The sequence below is a fragment of the Patella vulgata genome, chromosome 1, assembly GCF_932274485.2.
Source record: "Patella vulgata chromosome 1, xgPatVulg1.2, whole genome shotgun sequence".
Taxonomy (NCBI): Eukaryota; Metazoa; Mollusca; class Gastropoda; family Patellidae; genus Patella; species Patella vulgata.
The window spans coordinates 4,181,572-4,203,689 of NC_065879.2; the positions used below are offsets into that span (position 1 = coordinate 4,181,572).

General features: G+C 35.6%; 1 protein-coding gene across 2 annotated transcripts; it reads left to right on the forward strand.

Annotated features, from left to right (window-relative positions):
* Positions 1 to 7,696: 7,696 nt before the first annotated feature.
* LOC126808482 (F-box/WD repeat-containing protein 5) lies at positions 7,697 to 19,672 on the forward strand. Of its 2 annotated transcripts, none has more exons than XM_050533222.2 (8): positions 7,697 to 7,786; positions 9,068 to 9,290; positions 11,792 to 11,977; positions 12,366 to 12,540; positions 14,032 to 14,177; positions 15,804 to 16,663; positions 17,023 to 17,235; positions 17,585 to 19,672. In XM_050533222.2, exons 2-8 carry the CDS (start codon positions 9,114 to 9,116, stop codon positions 17,877 to 17,879), a joined length of 2,052 nt encoding a protein of 683 aa, XP_050389179.1. In that variant the 5' UTR covers positions 7,697 to 7,786; positions 9,068 to 9,113; the 3' UTR covers positions 17,880 to 19,672. The 2 variants fall into 2 exon arrangements, with proteins under 2 accessions (XP_050389179.1, XP_050389180.1); XM_050533223.2 differs by having other exon boundaries at positions 14,032 to 14,171.
* Positions 19,673 to 22,118: the final 2,446 nt, after the last annotated feature.

The following is a 22,118-nucleotide window of genomic DNA, read 5'->3' on the forward strand; positions in this document are numbered from 1 at the left end:
TTACGTCAACGTCAACAACGTCCTGCCAATGTCCAAGAACTTGCTGCTGCGTTGCAACAGGAATGGGACAATCTGGACCAAAATGACCTTAGACGTCTCATTAGGAGTATGCCACGTCGGATCAATGCTTGTTTGGCAAACAGAGGAGGATTTACCCGTTACTGACTTGGTTGTGATGCTGTGGTAACTTTGCTGTTTGACCCCGGGTATCATTTTACCCTTATAATGGTCAGTCTGTGCCTTACTTAGTCTAACGATCATTTGGAAAAAATCGATGAATGTGAACTTCATTTCATTTTGTCATTTGTTTCTTCGTCAGTTTCATTAGGTGACTTTAATAACACTTAAAAATCAAATATCCCCTACTTTTTTTGAATAGTATATATGTAAAGATACATTATGTAAGATTTAGTTAAAGAGCTGGCCATTCTTGCTATAATATAATGGCTGAAAAATAGATAATATAAAATGAAAATATTGAAAATTTCATTCAAATTACTTTATTCTGAGCCAAGTTATCACTGTTTGTAGTTTTGACAATGGGGGGTTGGATGGCTGAATGGTTAGCGTGCGCGCGCTGTATCATAAAGTCTGTCATTGAGTCGACTGGCGTGGTTTCGAATCCCCGGTTGTACGTGACAAGGAGTAGGGTCGCCTGTCCAACCTCGTGGGTTTTCTCCGGGTCCTCCGGTCTACGCGCAAGCGAATTATTGAAATAAAATTAAACCATATGTTAGTCCCGAAATGACCTAGTTTGTGTCGAGTGGACGTTAAACCCCATTTCTCTCTCTCTCAGTTTTGACAATATGTGTGCATTGTGGTAACCAGGTTCGAGACTTACCCACGCTTTCCCATTTTTAATTTAAATTTTTAAATGGCGAACCGTTCTTATTTAGTTAAAATCTCGAGTATTCGATGCCATCGAGAGTTGGTTATGGTCTGTTTTATTAATAAATGTCTAATTAATAGTTTATATAATATTTCAGGCCTAAAGAAAGACCTGAAATAGGCAGATTTAGCTCTGGGATAATGCATGTTTAAGTCAGAGAAACATAGTACTTGTTAATAAAGTGTTTAAAGGGGCATTCCCAGACTTTACAGGACATGGTATTGGCGTATTATAAAAGTGGGTTTACGTTTGCAAATGAAACGGCCAAATTTGAAAGAGTACCGGGTTGGACAGGCCCGTACCTAGGGGGGCCCCCCCTGTAAAAAAAAAAAAAATTTCCACCATAAAAATAATAGATGTACATTGCCCGTCAATTTTACAGCACCCCCTGAGAACACTTCCTGTCCCTCTTTGTTGCTTCGAGCTAGTTACGTCCCGGGGGTAGAAGGATTTTGAGAATTGCGTAACGTCGTTAATTATGTTATCCCGGCTTCGGTTTAAAAAAAAAAACACACGCGTAATTCGAACATGTTTTGGGCCTCGAGCACTTATAAGACTTGGAATTTGGGGAGTTATGACCAGACCAATATGGAAACTTAAAATATCTATTTCCACTGTCATCTTTATTCATCTTTCGTTTCATTGTTGAATTTAAAAAAAATAATAAATACCAACTTATAAAATCTTTCTTTTTAAAAGATTTAGTTAAGATTTAGTTAAAGAGCTGGCCATTCTTGCTATAATAGTTCGAAAATAGATAATGTAAAATGAATAATTTGAAAATTTCATTTCATATTAGCCTTTGAAGGTTTGACAAGACGTGTGCAATAATTTCAACCACCGTCTTGGTTGTTCGGAACCAAATCTTCTTTCCTCCATTTTTAGCTTAAATCAAAATATGGCTGAATTGTTTTAATCTATTTAATATCGGAGAAATCCGATGCCATCGAGGGTTGATTATGGCCTTGGTAAGTTAATTAATGTCTAATTAATAATTTAGAAAACATTTCAGGCCTAAAGAAAGACCTGCAATAGACAGATTTAGCTCTTGTATAATGTATTATAAACTGTTGAAATTTTTATTTTATACTAAGCAGCTATGTATATATTTTGTATTTCCCTAAATCGCGCTTTTCAGTGACGCAAATTTGGATTTATATCCTTGAGTGGTAAATAATGTTTGGATCTAAAATCATGCCACAAGGTTCACGCCAATAACACCTGTTGTCGTCATGTATGAAAATATAAGTCATTGTTTAAAGGAAAGGGTGCCATACAAGTGTTTTTGGTATGTGAACTTAGACAAATTATAACGGTAATTTGATATTTCTAACGGTTCTTTTATCTCCAAAGTTCACTTTCTTATCATTAAATTGGCTGAGAGAGACACAAACTAGGTCATTTCGGGACTAACATATGGTTCAATTTTATTTCAATAATTCGCTTGCGCGACCCTACTCCTTGTCACGTACAACCGGGGAATCGAAACCGCGCCAGTTGACTCATTGACAGACTTTATGATACAGCGCTCACGTGCTAACCATTCGGCCATCCACTCGCCTTAAACTGGCTGCAACCACTACAAACGAGTATCGTACATTTGAGGAATCATAACTGAAATGAACTTTTATTTTCTCAGCTGAAATCTCGTACATTTTGAAGGGATAATGACGAGGGACATAGCCACGCTGATCAGCAATGCATATTCGCTTCATAATCTTCTGTGAAACAGATTGGGACATAGCAAGACGAGCTTAGGAACGGACAAACATATATATACTCATAAATTTGGTTTAAATTCATCGTTTCACTACATTTTGAAAATTAATACTCCTCAATTTTTTCAAATACTTTTCGTTTATTCTTATACTAATCAAGATTCTTTTCATATTTTATAAAAATCTCATAATTTCTGTCGAACAGCTGACTGAAAACAATTAATGGAACCCAGCAGTGAGCACTGGTTAATACGAGTCTATCCATATTTATATAAGAAATCAAATAAAATGGGGTTTAACGTCCTGTTCTGCTCTGACTGGTCTAATGAAGACGGGCATGCGCCATACAACGTGCTATAAGCGAAATCTTGCCCTGACAGTGGCAATTACACGTTAAAAATAGACATTAAATACCATTTGCTACGTAAAGCCTAATATATATACCTTACAAGCATTATTAATATAATAATAATAATAATAATAATAATATACTTTTAGAAAAGTCTGTAAACCTTATTCTATGATGTTTATTATTGTATTGTAATTGGTACTGTATGCTTTACAATACTCGTGTATATACCATACAGTTGGGTAATAAGGCATTATTATTATGTTGATATATTTGAATGGTATAAAAAATTTGTTTACCTTTCTCAAATCCAAGTTTTCCTGAACGGGTATATTTCCCACATGGCATGCTGTTACATCTTCAACAGGGGTGCAGTATACTGCAGTCGATGCCAAAAACAAAATATATCCGCAAACTGTGCGTTTTTGCATTTTTTTCTTATATTTAAGAAAACTGCATCAGAGACGATTTTTCAAGTTGATGCTGTGGTGAGTAACAGCGCCAGAAGAAATCAGCTGACCGGGTCGTGAAATCTTATAGTCTCGGTAAAAACCAGAGCACCGTCGCAGTTAGGGTAAAGGTCGCCGTTTGTATTATTAGATAAGATATAGGGTGGGGGTCAACTAGAAACCTAATATCCTCTTATCCACACCGGGTGGCGTGGGCTATGTCAAAGATATACTTCTTTTCGATTATCCAGTTCCAGGAACGTTAAAGTTCCATATATAAACTAAGTAAACCTTTTTTTTTCTTTTTTACAAAATCCATTTGAAGTTGCTAATTCCTTTATTTAAGGACATAAAATTTTAAAATACACCTCGATTCAGCATCTAGAATCTGTAGTTCCAGTTCTTGACTCGCTTCTCTGGTAAAATCTAGTCTATATATTTTCCTCATTGAACTAACGTATACGTATATTTTCTGCAAGAACATGCGTTAATGTTTATAATGTTTAGTTTCTAGAACTATTAGATAAATTACAGCGACAGTTTAGTCTGATAACGGTTAACTATTACGCAGTTTCATAGAATGCGAGCAGAACTTTCACCAAAACATTATTTAAACGGAAGAAGAAAATTGTTTATCACTCTTTAATAGGTTTTCAAGATTTCTGATAAAAACATATATATATGTATATCCTACATGAAAGGAGAGATTTTGAAATACTGTTTTTAATATTAAGTTTATTTCAATTATTTTCTTCTCAGTTTCAGATAATTATTTTCAAATTATAATTGGAAATAATATTTACAAATCCAGAACCAGTAGGCTAAATTTACCCCTTTGATAGTCAGATTTTGTTTTCGTAGATATATACTACCCCAAGTTAGGAAATGAAATGAAATGAAATGAAATGGGGTTTAACGTCCTACTGTTCTGCTCCTAACCTGGGCTAATGAAGACGGGCATACGCCATACAGCTAGGAAATTTTGTCCGGGCAGCGGCGCTACGGCCTACTCTTATATCGAATTCCATCTGTCAAGAGATCTTTTACGTGCACGCCAATGTGTACACGGGACTTCGGTTTTTAGTCCCATCCGAACGACTAGACAGCTGTCCTTGTCAGGCCCTCCATCGTGCATCACTGACAAGGGGAAACCACGCCGGAAAATCTTTGTGAACTTTCGCGGCCAATGCAGGGATCGAACCCCCGACCTCCAGGCTAGCGAGCCAGCGTCTTACCCACTTACCCACGTGATCCCCCCCCCCCCAGTTAGGAATCTTTGCTATATATATATAGCGTCAGCTAGGCCGTTTAGAGACTTTCTCATTATAACCTCTGTGAAACAGATTGCAGCGTCATGTTGTCGTTTGAGTTACATACTGAAAGTTTCTTTTATTTGTTGCGTCCTGTGAAATCTTGGAGTACCTGGGATATAGAATAGAATAGAATTGTATTGCATCGAAACGTCCTTTGATGACAGCATATACAAAGTATTAAATACAAGTGTAAAAAAATTGGACGAGTACAAATGGACAGCCATAAATTCAGAGCACTCATATAAATAGACAGTATAAAACCTGCATACATGGTACATATATGAAAGTTCGAAACAAAACGGGGTCACAGTGGGTAAGACGCTGGCTCGCTAGCGTGGAGGTCGGGTGTTCGATCCCTGCATTGGCCGAGAAAGTTCATCCAGATTTTCCAGCGAGGTTCCACCTTAATTGTCAGTGATGCAGGGCAGCTGTCTAGTCGTTCGGATGGAACGAAAAACCGAGGTCACGTGTACACATTGGCGTTGGAATTCGATATAAGAATAGGAAGTAGTGCCGCTGTCCGGGCAAAAATTTCCCTCATAGCACACTGTATGGCACATGCCCGTCTTCATTAGCCCAGTTCGAAGTAAGACGTTAAACCCCATTTCATTTCATTTCGAAACAAAACGTACAAAGTATAAAATCACATGACCAAAACAGTATAAAACCCACATAAATGGTACATAATATATAAAAATACAAAACAAAACTTGCGAACATAAAAGACAATAAAATATCATGCAATTTAACATTTTAGTTGTCTCTATATGTCGGACAATAATGTATTAATGATCTCTGATTTCCTAACGAACTGGCGGCACTACAAACGTATAAATCTCATATCAGAGCGTTCAAGACGAATTAGCCATGGGGCCCTTTTTTGGTGCAATAGCAAGGGGTTGAAATGGGGGCCCCGATTCTGGCCCGAATGGGGGCTCAGGGAATTACCTTCTTATTTTCAAATCTAATCTAGTCGATTGGATGGGACGAAAATCTGGGGTCCCGTGTACACGTTAATTGGCGTGTACGTAAAAGAAACTTTGAGATTTGGAATTCAGTTGCTTTCCTGGCAAAATTGCCCTCATAGTAGGCCTACACTGCATGACATAGGCCTATGTCCGTCTTCATTAACTGAAAAGTGGGCCTGTTAAACCCTTATTTCATTTCATTCATTCATTTATGTTGATAATATGTAGGCCTTCTACTATATTTATAATATTCTGATGAACTTTTTGACACTTAATAAAATTTTTTCGACTATTACTTCATTAAATTTATTAGCTAACAAACATTGTCATTTGGTGGCTTTAGATTAATCATAGATCGATCGGGTTAATTTGGGCCTAAAAAGTTAAAACGTTTCGGGCAAGGCCGTAACGAGCTCAGACCAACGAGGGGGTGGGAAGTGTTCTCAGGGATGCTGTAAAATTGACGGACATTGTATATCTATGGTCCAATAATAAAAATAATTTTTAATATTATATATATTAAAACTATTTTTTTAAGAGTACCAAGTCTTATAATAATCTTAAAGTAATCTTTGTCTATACAGTCAATGGGAGATAACTCCAATAATAGAAACAAAGAGCTTTTCATACAATTAAAACTATTTTATCCAAAGGACTAATTTTGGGAATTGATTGAACCCCAAACCTTCTTATAAATCCACCTTTATCATTTTTCTTTGTCATTTAACAGTCTTGCTGTGTCTAGATAACAGTCAATGGCACTCGGGAGTTCTCGGTTATCTTCTTTGGCTAAAATTTTAATCACAATAAATTGGTGGGCCGAATGAGACAATTCTTGGGTTGATATCTTGCTGGATAATCACGACTTTAGTCCCATAAACTTCCGGTAATAACAAAAAAATAGATCGACTTTTGACAGTTTTGTTCATTGCATTAAAACTTTTAAGTTAGACATTTTTGCAGAAGAAACCTCACAATACTGTTTCCATTTCCAAAGTAATTATAGCGCAATGAAAGGTTTTCATTCAGCAAAAGAACCCTCGTCATAATTATCCTCGTCGTAATATTATATTTTTTCCAGGCTATGGGCAATTTATTCCGATTCCTAATATAATATATAATTTTAAGTTATTAAAATAGATCTATCGGTATCAGTATCACATCAAATACCTTGACATTATTATCAATATTTTTCTAAAAACGGTATACCCCTATATTAAAAGGTAGCTAATTATAAGTCTAACTCAATAGGCCTATCGTCCAAAGCCTTCGACATTGAAAACAGGAATTATTTGTCAATTTAAATATTTTAAATCAACATTTATGTTGGGATCTTACGGGGAAAAGATGGCCTTCTGATATCCAATATTTAAGACAAATTAAACATTTTACCATTGGTACACACTAATAGTGTAGGCCTACCATAATGCGTTTCAGGTAACAAGGGTCTCGAAGAACGAGTCTAGACCTATTCCACAAGTTATGTCCAAACGGTGACGACATATTCTTATCTGGAGAGCATGCACAATAAATACTATCGGTGTAGATTGAAATAACCAGATGCTAAAGATTGTCATTCGATTGAGACTTCTGACTTATTTCGCCGAACATAACTGATTAGAAATTACTGTAAAAACAGAAACGATTAAATGTTAATCAGTTTATATACATTCATATTACATTATTATATTTCTAGGTCCCAAATATTACAGATTTAGCTCTTTTTTGTAGGCTGTATGTGCGTATAATCAATGTTTTTGTACGGCAATTGTGGAAACAGAGTTAGAGTTATTTTTGATTGTTTCCTCAGTGCTGCTCATCTTGTTGTTGTTCTTTTTAAGGGCAACACCCTTTTAAAAAAAAAAGCCTTTTTACTCTGACAATTCAAGGATTGCGATCGATTGATAGACTTTGATTCTTTAAAAGGATGCCATGTTCGGTTCCTGGTCCATATCGTTCTTGTTAAAATGCATAAGATCCCAATTTTCATTTAAAAGTGTTTTATTTCAGATTATTGTACAGTATGTCTTAGAGAAGTGAAATGAAAGAAACAATGTAGAAAGCAATACAATACAAATATTAACCCAACGTATTCATGATGTAAGTAATGGTATATCCATTCATGATATTATTTCTGAAACTAGTATAATAATAAAAAACAACTTTATTTAATGAGACAACTTATTTAGTTATCAGCAAGAGAGAGGGAGAGAAATGGGGTTTAACGTCCACTCGACGCAATGTAGGTCATTTGGGGACTAACACATTGTTCAATTTTATTTCAATAATTCACTTGCGCGTAGGTGACTTTAGCAATAGAAGCAAACCGGAGGACCCAGAGAAACTGAAGAGTTTTGACAGCCGTCCCTACTCCTTGCCACATACAAACGTGGAATCAAAACCATGCCAATTGACTCAATAACAGACCTTATGATACAATGCGAACTTGCTAACCATTCGGCCATCCAACCCCCCAGTTTGCAGCAACTAATCTTCAATAAGTCACTTTTGTTGTCTGTTGAGGTACAAGGGGGTTAGATGGTCGAATGGTTAGCATGTGCACGCTGTATTGTGAGGGCTGTCATTGAGTCAATTGGCATGGTTTCGATTCCCCGGTTTACGTGACATGGAATAGGGTCGGTCGCCTGTCATCTAATCTATATATATATTTGTGACTGTTGTTTGTCTGTTTGTCTGTCTGTCTGTTTGGGGTTGGCGGCTACATTATGTCTGCCCCGAGTCTGAAATTTGGGGTATAAGGATAGCTCGGTCCGGGAAGTAACATAGGCCAGGTGGCGTTAGTCTACCACTTCCGGTTTCGGAGTTATGACTCCCGAGCGAAGCCGGGTATCCTGCTAGTTTTCCATAATGCAACTTTAAAAGAGAAGTTGGGGGGGTGGATGGCCGAATGTTTAGCACGTGCGCGCTGTATCATAAAGCCTGTCATTGAGTCAACTGGCGTGGTTTCGAATCCCCCGTTGTACGTGACAAGGAGTAGAGTCGTCTGTCCAACCTCGTGGGTTTTCTCCGGGTCCTCCAGTTTCCTCCCACTGCTAAAGACCCCTACGCGCAAGCGAATTATGGAAATAAAATTAAACCATATGTTAGTCCCAAAATGACCTAGTTTGTGTCGAGTGGACGTTAAACCCCATTTCTCTCTCTCTCTTTAAAAGAGAAGTTATATTGACTGTAACTGTAGTATTTTTTATTATTATAGTTAATACAGAAGTTATATTGACTATGTAACTGTAGTATTATTTATTTATTATAGTTAATACAGAAGTTATATTGACTATGTAATTGTGGTATTATCTATTATTGTAGTTATTAAAGAGAGAAGTTATATTGACTATGTAATTGTGGTATTATCTATTATTGTAGTTATTAAAGAGAGAAGTTATATTGACTATGTAATTAGAGTAATAAGATGGAAGAACGGGAGAATGGTAGAAGTATAAAAGAGTTTCCAGATAATATATTATTAAATATATTCTCTAACTTGTCTATAAAAGATCTGACACATGTAGCTGTGATATGTAAAACATGGCATCGTGTATCATTAGATGATTTTTTATGGAGAGATATTTTTCAGCGAGATTGGAAGGTAAAATCCTATTTTTAATTCATTATCAAAGAAAGGAGGGAGAGAGAGAAATAGGGTTTAATGTCCACTCGACACAAACTAGGTCATTTCGGGAGTAACACATGGTTCAATTTTATTTCAATAATTCGCTTGCTCGTAGGGGTCTTTAGCAGTGGGAGGAAACTGAAGGACTCTGAGAAAACACACGAGATTGGACAGGCGACCCTACTCCTTGTCACGTACAACCGTAGAATCGAAACCATGCCAGTTGAATCAATTATAGACCTTATGAACATTCGGCCATCTTCATGGTTGGCTGAGAAAGTTCATCAGAATATGCCTGCTTGATTTCCTCTTGTCAGTGAAAGAAAAATAGACAATTGGAACTTTTCTAATAACACACTGAAGTGCATAGTATATATGCCTGTCTTCATTATCTCAGTTGACTTGTCTACGATATGTTCCTTGGTGGAAGTGGACGGAAAACACTAGGAACGAACGAAAGCCTAGTTGATGAAGAAAAGAGGGATGTTAAACCCCATTAATTTCAAACATTATAAGTTCATTTACTAATAATTTAAGATACATGTGCAATAGTTTGTTGTGGATCTTTGTTCAATATGGAAAGTAACTAATTGTGGGTGGTTTGAATATTGTCGAATGAGCTGCAAGATGTAATCTTTACATGCAAATTCCAATTAAGCATATTTTGGGGCCTTTCTATATGCCCACATTTTCATGTGGATGTATATTGTCGTTGCCCCTATTCGTCCGGATGTCCGTTCACAATTTGTTTGTGGACAATCTACAGGTCACAATTTTTATCTGATTTTGACGAAACTTGAAATATAGGTTTAACTCCCAAATTAGCCTGTATCGCACTGTAGCGTCATTGGTTTTGACGCCTGATTGTACGAAAAATCACATTTTCAGCTTGTGGACCCTCTAGACGTCACAATTGTTGTCCGATTTTGATGAAACTTAAAGTATATGTTTATATCCCAAAGAGCTCAGTTCCTTGTGATATTTGCTCATTTCAGACCATAACTTCCTGGATTATGGCCTCTGATTGTACGACACATCACGTTTTTATACGCCCACATTGAAATGTGGTCGTATATTGTCGTCGCCCCCGTCCCGCCGTCCGTCCGTCCGTCCGGCGTCCACAAGCAATTGGTTTTGACCCCTGATTGTACGAAAAATCACATTTTCAGCTTGTGGACCCTCTAGACGTCACAATTGTTGTCCGATTTTGATGAAACTTAAAGTATATGTTTATATCCCAAAGAGCTCAGTTCCTTGTGATATTTGCTCATTTCAGACCATAACTTCCTGGATTATGGCCTCTGATTGTACGACACATCACGTTTTTATACGCCCACATTGAAATGTGGTCGTATATTGTCGTCGCCCCCGTCCCGCCGTCCGTCCGTCCGTCCGGCGTCCACAATTGCTTGTGGACGCTCTAGTGGCTAAAGTTAATATCCGATTGACTTTAAATTTATGTACAGTGTTTAAGGCCATGAAACGAAGAAGCCTATTGATTTTCAGTGATTTCCGATAATTACTGCCAGAGTTATGGCCCTTGATCATTTCAAAAAATCTTGTGGACGCTCTAAAGGCCAAAGTTAATATAAGATTGACTTTAAATTTATACACAGTGTTTAAAGTCATGAGACGATGAATCCTATTGATTTTCAGTGATTTCCGATATTTACTGCCAGAGTTATGGCCCTTGATCACTTTGAAAAATCTTGTGGACGCTCTAGAGGCTAAAGTTAATATCCGATTGACTTTAAATTTATACACAGTGTTTAAGGTCATGAGACAAAGACGTCTATTCAATTTCAGCGATTTTCGATAATTACTGCCAGAGTTATGGCCCTTGATCACTTCAAAAAATCTTGTGGACGCTCTAAAGGCCAAAGTTAATATCCGATTGACTTCAAATTTATACACAGTGTTTAAGGTCATGAGACGAAGAAGCCTATTGGTTTTCAGCGATTTCCGATAATTACTGCCAGAGTTGACTTCAGATTGATACACAGAGTTTAAGAGCTTGAGACGAACAAGAATATTGATTTTCAATGAATTTTTATGACTTGAACAGCTAAATCCAAGATATTAAAAGTTTTGTATACTAAACGTTAGCATGGGGCAGAACTTTATAAAAACCAAACAAATTCTAATGATTTTCTGATAATTACTTCATGAGTTGTTACTCTTAATCAGATTTTAGTGTATTATAAATGTTTGATTACTGAAAGAAGTAAAAATATGGGACAACACTTGTTGACTGCCCGGACGATTTAGCTGCTGTGGGCGTATGTTTCGTTGCCTGGCAACCTATCTTTGCTTTAGCTTGTTCTCTATCCATCTCTTGCAAAATGTGGACATATCTGGCATGGCAACTGCTAGTTACAATATTTTACCAGATGTTCTGTTTACCTGAACACAGGTATTTATCTAGATTCAGGTATTGGTGTGTGATATTGATAGGTGTTATTTATTTTTAATTTTAGATTAAGAAATCAATAACCATTGCACCAGGAAAGTGTTACTGGAAGAATGAATATAAAAGATTAATTTATCATACACCTGCTAGAGAAAGTCAGAATATACAGCATCATAAAGATCAAGTTTTACACGTTAGTTTCTCTCATAATGGTCTACTGTTTGCTACATGCTCTAAAGATGGCACATTTAAGGTATGTAACTCTTAAAAATACTGTAACAGATGGATAAATCTCGGACTGAATTTTAATCAGATTTTATAGAGGCTATACAATTATTATCCGATTGACTTTACGTTTATACATAGTGTTTATGGTCATGAAAAGAAGAAGCCTCTTGATTTTCAGTGATTTCCAATAATTACTGTTTTAGTTATGGCCCTTGATCCCTTTGAAAAATCTTTGTGGACGGTCTAGGGTCTAATGTTATCATGAGATTGACATTAGATTTACACACAGTTTTATGGCCATGAAACGAAGAAGCCTTTCCATGAAGTACTAAACTAAGAATGATATTTTTCCAACATGATTTTCATTTTGTAGTACTTTTATTGTTCTAATTTCTGTTATTCTTATTATTTAGGTTTGGACATCTGAACACCCGTGTAAATTACAGTTTCAATATGATATGAAGGAGTTTCATTGGAAGTATACTCAATTCTCTCAGTTTAATATGTCTGATAGTTTATTATTGGTGTCGGGTGTTCATTTTGGAGAAAGTAGTACGTCAGGAGAAATAGCTGTATTTAGTATACATGGTAAATATAAACTTTTATTTCTAACTAACATAACAGTTATTATGCTGCGTGGGGTCATGGTGGTTAAGTGGGTAAGACGCTGGTTCGCTAGACTGGAGGTCAAATGTTCGATCCCTGCATTGGCCGAGAAAGTTCATCCAGATTTTTCGGCGTGGTTCCACCCCTTGTGATGCAGGATGGAGGGCCTGACAAGGACAGCTGTCTTGTCGTATGGATGGGACGAGGTCCCGTGTACACATTGGCGTGCACGTAAAAGATTCCTTGACAGTTGGAAATCGATATAAGAGTAGGCCATAGTGCCGCTGTCCGGGCAAAATTTCCCTCAAAGCACACTGTATGGCATATGCCCATCTTCATTAGCCCAGTTCGGAGCAAAACAGTAGGACGTTAAATCCCATTTCATTTCATTTTATTTTGTGTCGAGTGGACGTTAAACCCTTTTCATGTTTTTTTTATTTTGTGTCGATTTTAAGTTAAACCCCATTTCTCTTTCTCTCTTAAGTCAAAATTCCATCGAAATGAAAATTGGAATTGGAATTACTTTTATTCAAATCATATATATGCCAGTTATTCATAAAATTTAGTTTTAGCCGATACATAGCATGGAAGACATTTATAGCAATTGTTTTTAGCTCTGTGAACTTTGCAAACAAATGAGAAGTGGAATCAAAATGAAATGAAATGAAATGGGGTTTAACGTCCTACTGTTCTGCTCCTATGCTGGGCTAATGAAGACGGGCTATGAGGGAAATTTTGCTTGGGCAGCGGCAATATCGCCTACTCTTATATCGTATTCCAACTGCAAAGGGATATTTTACGTGCATTCCAATGTATACACGGGACCTCGGTTTTTCGTCTCATCCGAAGGACTAGACAGCTGTCCTTGTCAGGCCCTCCGTCCTGCATCACTGACAAGGGGGAACCACGCCGGAAAATCTGGATGAACTTTCTCGGCAGAAGTGGAATCAGTTGTTGTGGAAAATGAAGACATACCCTTTGCCATCCATTTCATTCATTCCACTTAGATTTCGGAGATGAAGAAAAGTGTTGATGTGTTTTTGTGAAGTCAAGTTTAATAATTCCGTATTAACATATCTGGTTAAACCCTATTTCATTTTATTTCTTTATCTTTGTAAACGTGAACATGTGAATTTCACAATTCCTAAAAAAAAGTTTTGAATCAAAGTTCAAGATTTTCAGAAAAAGTGTTGTTTTTTGAGTTTTCGAGAAAAAGAGTTGTTTTTTGAGTTTTCGAGAAAAGTTTTGTTTTTTGAGTTTTCTAGAAAAAGTTTTGAGTTTTCTAGAAAAAGTGTTGTTTTTTAGTTTACTAGAAAAACTTTTGTTTTTTGAGTTTTCTAGAAAAACTGTTGTTTTTTTAATTTTCTAGAAAAAGTGTTGTTTTTTTAGTTTTCTAGAAAAAGTGTTGGTTTTTTTTTTCACTATGCCACATAATCTTTGATTATCACCCTCATTCAATTTCTTTTCTTCCAGATAATTTTGAACTACAGTGTAGAATGATTAACAAGCCATATGATGTATTTGGTACATGGTATAATGATACTCATTTATTATCTGGTAGTCTTTATTGGACAGGTGATCTCAATTCCTGCTCCGCCCTCTGGCTAAATATGGTACTGGTAAGAACTATCTATAGACATGTACAACTAGTTCATTTTTGTCATGATATCACCTAATTCCATTTTTAGAAATTTAACTTATCACACATTTGATAATAAACAAATTTCTAAAATTACATGTTATGACAGAAATGTATATTATGTCTAATAGATAGTTTTTTTAAAATTAATTTTAGAATTTTATCAGTCTGATTAAAGTACATAGAGGATATTTGTCGTTTTGTCGTGAATAACATATTTTATTTCATCGAGAAGCAAGAAAACTGATATTTTCACGAATGCGTAGCATGAGTGAAAATATAAACGTTTTCTTGCTTAGAGATGAAATAAAATATGTTATTCACGACAAAACGACAAATGTTCTATTTATTTTATGATTTTACAATCATTTTAGGTAAAAACAACATGGACTACTGCTAGCCAGTGGAATAACACTTTTATTTCACTGATAAAACGCGGTATTCCACTACTGATCATAAAATAAAGATCTATATTTCATTTGTTGTTTTTTTTTATACTTTCGACGGCCTACACTACATGAAGATTCGACCAGTTGCAGTGGAAGGTCATGTCAGGTGTCATACGAGCAGCTTTAGACCCTATGACATCAGACACTGATTAATCAATCAGCGTTGATGTTTCTAGTGGTTTAACCAAAGTTCTGTGCACCTCATGCCAAAAACTCACCGTAACAGACCGTAGAACGTGGGTTATATAACAACTCTTCCAGATCCTAGTGTAGTAAAGACAAGTAAAACAAAATTTTGAACTATAAAAAAACAAAACGAAATAGGATCTGTGTTTTAATCAAATTGGAATTTTATAAGCTTGCCTTTATTTTATTAGTATTAATATGACATTAGGTTAAAATACAGGTAGAAATATAGTTTATAACAATGTCCAGATCCAACATAAGTACCATTCTGTGATAATAGTACATTTATTTTATTCAAATTATGTGTCAGAACCAGGGCTGTCATTGTCATCATACTTGCCAGTCTTTGAAACTGGTGGTAAATAAGCAAGTAAATGGAATTTTCAATATACATCCTAGAAATTCTAAAATTTTAATCAGATGAGTTTGAAGAATTTTTAAAAGATTTGCAATTCGAATTCGGTCAATGAGATGGTCTAAGAAGGTGATAGACAGAATATCCCAGGGGAAACAACTCTGATATGAACTATATATAGCAATAAACCATAACATATACTTAAGGAAGAAAAATTACGTTTTCAAACAAGAATAGGACCAAATATATAAGGCAATTATTTATAGACAAGTAATAATTAACAGCTGGTGGCTGGTTCATTTATGACAAGCAGGTTTCAGTAATTGTCAACAAATCACTATGATTGTCATTTAAATCTTCTTTTATACATGTTGCTTCGATTTGACTACCATGTATATTCATCAAACATATTTGGGGGGTTGGATGGCCGAATGGTTAGCGCGTGCGCTGTATCATAAGGTCTGTCATTGAGTCAACTAGCTTGTACGTGACAATATTTTTCTGGTTAACTTGAATACTAGTCACAAATTTGTCATGGTTAATGGACGTGATCACCGATATCAGTCGAGTATCCTGAGTCATTTTGTAAACATATAGTTTTGATTTTTGCTTTCAGGCATCTCAAGCGATAGAGACAGAAGATGAGTCTGTGGTGATGCGACTGTTTAAATTTCATAATCAGAATGCCAGCTCTATTCGAACTATAATGATAGCCAACTGCTATAGTGAACAGCAGAGATTCTTCTTAAAACAGCGTAAAATAATGTTTCAACACGTCAATGAGTGTTCTATGTGCAAAACTAAATATTATTTAAGTACTGCTCCAAGCTGTATGAACGATAGTATGGATAGCGAAGATTTTAATCGTCTTAATGAAAATACCAACCAGAGAGATTTGTGTCGAGAGGATAGTAAACTTTTGGCAGAACCCCATGATGCCGATAATGAGCCATTGATAGATGTCATCAAAACCATGTTGAACGGAACCATAGAATATAAAACTGAATATCGTCAAGCCGTAGAAAGGATGAGCGAAATAGACGGACAAAAGATAAAACCAGACACATTTAATGAAATTAGAAAAACTATTAACAAAGAAAATGATTTGGACATTGAAATTGACGAATGTTCATGTAGTAGTGAAAATATTATAACCGAAAATCAATCGACTCCCGATTCAATCTATTGTGATAAATTTAATATGAGTGACGCACGATTATTTGATTCTGATCATTACCTGTGTGACAAGTTATTGATATTTACGCTAGGATCTGAAGCTTACACACCTCATCAAATAGGTATTAAGAGAATACCAGCATTAGGTACGGCTAAAAAGATGAAAGACAGTCGCGGTAATCGTATATTACCTAGCGTATCGGATAATAATCAGGGATTAGATCGCACCTATGATAAAGTAGATCATACATTTGAAATGGGTGGCCATATTATTGGTATGTGTTTATCTCCAGATCAGAGGTAAGTTGACAGGTATGATAGTCTAACAACAGGGGATTGGATGGCCGAATGGTTAGCGCGTATGTGTGGTATCATAAGGTCTGTCATTTAGTCAACTGCCATGGTTTGAATTCCCCGGTTGTACGTGACATTGAGTAGGGTTGCATCGTTGGTTTTCTCCGGGTCCTCTTGTGGTCTCCCACTGCGAAAGACCCCTATAATTGAAATAGAATTGAACCATATGTTAGTCCCAAAATGACCTAGTTTTTGTGTCGAGTGGACGTTAAACCCCCCTCCATCTCTCTCTCTCTCTGTTTGACATTCCATACTTAAAATTAATGACTTTAAGAAGCATATAAATTGTTAACTTCATATTTCAGATTTCTATATGTTAACTGTCGTCCGTGGCCGAGAAATTATAGAATAGAAAAGCCTTTAGAACCACCACCATTAGCCCAAGAGATAGATATACATGTTATAGATCTAGAGAGAATGATAGAAGTTGGTACCATGTTAAAATCACATAAAGCATACACAGCTAATGATGAATGTTTCTTCATCTTTTTGGATGTTAGTGATGAATATGTTTCAAGGTAAAAATATTAAAATATTTGTGTCCTTGTTCAAATTTTAGATTTTACTCTTGTTCCTCCCAATCCCAACATCTAATGCTAGGTTCCCACTATCATGATTCGTGCTACGATTGAAATCGTGGTTTTAATCGCGGGGTAATCGTGGTGAATCTATCAGGTCTTATCATATATTGAGGTTAGTTGTAGCAATCGTGTTGATCGTAACGAAATGTATCTGAACCTATCGTGGACAATCCTGTCGTAACGCATCACACGACAGTGGGAACTGAGCATAAGATAGGGGTTTAGCCATTTGGCTATCCAACCCCCCAAACATTAAATGAACTTATCTGAATGTTGTTTATTTCAGTGGAGCTGAAGACAAACATGGTTATATCTGGGACAGACATTATGGAATATGTTTAAATAAATTTCAACACCAGGATGTGGTTAATTCTGTAGCCTTTAATCCAATTGATCCAGAAATGTTAGTTAGTGTCAGTGACGATAATTTTATTAAAGTGTGGCGTTCGCGAAACTGGTTTCATCAGCAGAAGAACGTGCAGAGTGCGGCTTCAAATTCCTTAAGTACACTGAATACTTTTAAAGATGTATCACGAAAATGGGAGACTATGGATAATGATACTCTAGAAATGAGTGATTAAAAATCTGTTATTACTATGGCCTACAAAAAATTATTCTAGTTCTCAGACAGTTCTTAAAATAAACAATTTTTATTTTGTCATAGAATCACTACTCAATCTGACTAAAACACAGATCCTAATTCGTTTCGTTTTTTTTTTAGTTCAAAATTTCGTTTTACTTGTCGTTACTACACTAGGATCTTGAAGAGTTGTTATCATTGACATGTTCTGGATGATGTAAGGGATCAGCCAATGAAATGGTCTGTTACGGCGAGCTTTTGGTGTGATGTGCACGGAACTGTGGGTAATCCTCTAGAAACATCAATGCTGATTGGTTAATCGAATGTCTGACATCATAGGTTAAAAATCGCTCGTATGACCTCTGACGCGACCTCCCAAAACAACTGGTCAGATTTGTATTTTAGTCAGATTGATCACTACTTGACTATATATACAAATCAAATTCTTGTTTATAGGAATGTTTGGTTATCCAATATCATTTATCAATCTGATCAAAATACAGATCTATATTTCGTTTCGTTTTTTATACTTTCGATGGCCTCTACTACATGAAGATCTGGCCAGTTATAGTGGGGGTTCACTTCAGGGGTCAAAAGACCGACTTTTGACCTATGACGTCAGACATTTGATTAACCAATCAGCATTGATATTACTAGTGGATTACCCACAGTTCCGGCCAAAAAAGGTCAAACACTCGATTCGACAGACCATTTGATTGGCCGACCCCTCATTTCAAGCAAAACACAAGTTAAATAACAAGTCTTCCAGATCCAAGTGTAGTAAAGACAACTAAAACGAAACTTTGAACTATAAAAACGAAATGAAATAAAAACATGTCATGCGCCCTTTTAAAGTGGGAGAAAGGTAGATCAGAGACTGTCCTGCACATATGATGTCGTATGTTCATGGTGCATTAGGGTAGAGTAAGGGTTAGGTTTGGTCCAGGGTTAGGGTTAGTGCTAGCCCAGTTTACATCCCAAGATTTTATTAAAAATCTGTAGGTCCTAACCCTAACCCTCTATCCACATATGACGTCATATGTGCTATCTAGCGTTATCTTTCAAATGAGACAGGATTTTGTCTGAGAAGAAGAATATTTTTTTATATATGGTCTATACACTGTAACCCAGGCTGACCTTAAAAATATCTTTGTTTCACCAAACCCAACCCACAATCGAGGAGAAGGGTCGGTAGGTCGGGTTTATTTTTCAGATTTTTTTTTTTAAGAGCTAATTTGACAGCTTGATAATTTTCCGGGTGCAAACATTCGTCTTCTTTTATTGGCAAACAAATCAATGACATCGGGATTTTTCTTGATCTTTGATGCACGACTCGCACACAAATTGCGACACACTCACGTTTGAAACTCCCTCAACACGTTTTTAACGATCGTGCGGGTTGTGCCTTTATTTTTCTCGAAAACGGATATTGAAAATATCGTCGTCATGTTTAAAACGACGCCCCACAGACATAGAGGCAGAATCATTTCGTGAGAATGGACGTGCTTTCAGCTGCAACCATTTTGTTGAGAAGCGACACCTATGACGCTTTTGTCTTGATCAACCAGTTTCAATAATGAATCAAACCCAATTACCCCTAAGTAGCCATAGTAAAGGGAAATAACTCTTGTGATATATTTCAGGTTGACACACAAAATAAAATAAAAAGATTGCGGAAAAGTGCAATAAAATAATTTAAGTCGGGGGTGGTTTTAGTTAGTCGGTCGCGTTAGGCGAAACAAAGATATTTTTAAGGTCAGCCCCAGGTATCATTTAATCTTGTGTATCTAGCACTAATTTCTTTCACATTCGTTTAATATCAAATCTTTGTTTAAAAATTTGTAAAAATCGTTTAAAATCAACCAAAATCATCTAATTTGTACTTGTCTCCAGTTTAAAGCTGACTGATTAATTTTGATAATGAGTGTCCAATTTACAAGTATTTAATTTCCTGACCACTGTTCAAAAGTTAATCATTATACATCATTAATCAATTGGGTTGTTTATTTTTTAACAGTGATTGAGAAATTAAACACTTGTAAATTGAACACTCATTATCAAAATTGAATGGTCAACTTTAAACTGGACAGAAGTACAAATTAAATGATTTATGGTGATTTTAAACAATTTTTACAAATTTTTAAACAAAGATTTGATATTAAAGGAATGTGAAAGAAATTAGTGCTAGATACACAAGATTAAATGATACCTGGGTTACAGTGATAATATATGCATATAGAGAATATGTATTATTACAGATTCTTTTACAGTACTTATCCAGGAATATCAACCATTTTACCATGCTTTTATTGAATGCAAAATTTATATTCAATTTTAAAATAATTAGTATTATAGTTTGTATTATTAAAAAGTGTGATTTTATGTAAATCGGCTGGTAGTGGCCATTGAAAAATGTAACTTTGTACTAAAGTGTGTACCTATGTTATATCCGTAAAACCATTGTCTCTCGCTATAAAACATGTATGCTTATTTACTGCATGAAAGTGAAGTTCACTATGTATAGTTTAATGGTCAAGTGCGAGACATACAAGTAATATATTAATATTGTACGAGTGCTATATCTATATATTACGCAATGTCTTGCACAAGACGATTAAACAACATAAAATACAGACACTATCCAGAACGTGCATTCCAATGAAATACGTCCCACAGATCCAATATTTCAAGTAGTATAAATAATGTACACTTGGCACATTGCCCATACCATTATTTGAAATAATGGTACACCAACACGTGATGTCACATCTGTATTTTAAATGTAGATATTCTAAAAAAGACAAAGAAATATCAGTTTACAGGTGGTCATATAAGTCATACAATGAGATCTTTAATGTTTTTTACAAATCCCCACTATATAAAGGGAGATCGGCCACATATTTCTATATTCCAACAAAAATAATAGCGATAATTAAAGAAACATTATGGGAGATTAGATAAAGAGCTGGCAGTTCTCACTATAATAGTTAAAAACTAGATAATTTAAAGGGAATTTGCTGAAAATTTCAGTCAAATTGAACCACTCTGAACCAAGAATTTTGCGATTGAATTTTGGACCTAGCCTCGATCATCATTACTAAAGTCGGTAAGATAAAAACATAGTCTCGATTATCCACTTTTCGATTTAATCAGAAGCAGCAGACCAGGTTCTAATCCAGTAAATATCTCAGGCTAGTGATGGCATCGAGAGTTGATTATGGTCTGGATAAGTTAATTAATGTCTAATTAATAATTTAGATAACATTTCAGGCCTAAAGAAAGACCTGCAATTCGCAGATTTAGCTCTTGCATAATGTATGTTTAAGTAACTCTTAAAACATTTCTAAACACATTAGAAAAACAGGTGCAACCAAAATTGGCAATATTATTGTCAAAATAAACAAATTTGACCTATTAACTAAACATCACCGCCATCAGTATCTAAATTATTCAGGATATTTACAGATGGAACCACGGCTTTAAGTGCCACTGGTAAGCTGATACCGTTGACTAATTAAGCTAGGCCTTTTACAAATGACAATTCTTGTCATTAAATCATCAATCTGGTTAAAACCAGATCCTATTTCGTTTCTTTTTTATAGTTCAAAATTTCGTTTTACTTGTCTTTACTACACTTGGATCTTGAAGAGTTGTTATTTAACTCGTGTTCTGAATTGTGTCAGGGATAAGCCAATGAAACGGTCTGTCAAGGCAAGCTTTAGGCGTGTTCTGCACGGAACTGTGGGTAATCCACTAGTAACATCAATGCTGATTGGTTAATCAAATGTCTGACATCATAGGGTCATAAGTCGGTCTTTTGACCCCTGACGTGACCTATCGCTATAACTTGTAAGATCTTAATGTAGTGTAGGCCCTCGAAAGTATAAAAAAACGAAACGAAATAAAGATCTGTATTTTAATCAGATTGTTAAATCATATAAGTGGTCAGTATTCTAAAATAATAATAATAATAATTGTCTTATATAGCGCTACATTATGTCCAATGGTCATTTCTAAGCGCTGTTCAGCCACATTGTATATTATATAGAAAGTATCTCTTAGAGTATATTAATGATCACACCACTAGTACACCTTATTAAATAGATAAGTTTTTAAAACAGATTTAAATTCTGTAAATGTAGGTAGTTCCCGCATTATTTTTGGAAGATCATTCCAGAGAATTGCTCCATTAACAGTGAAAGAATGTTTAGTATGTATAGAAAGTCGTTATAGAAATTAG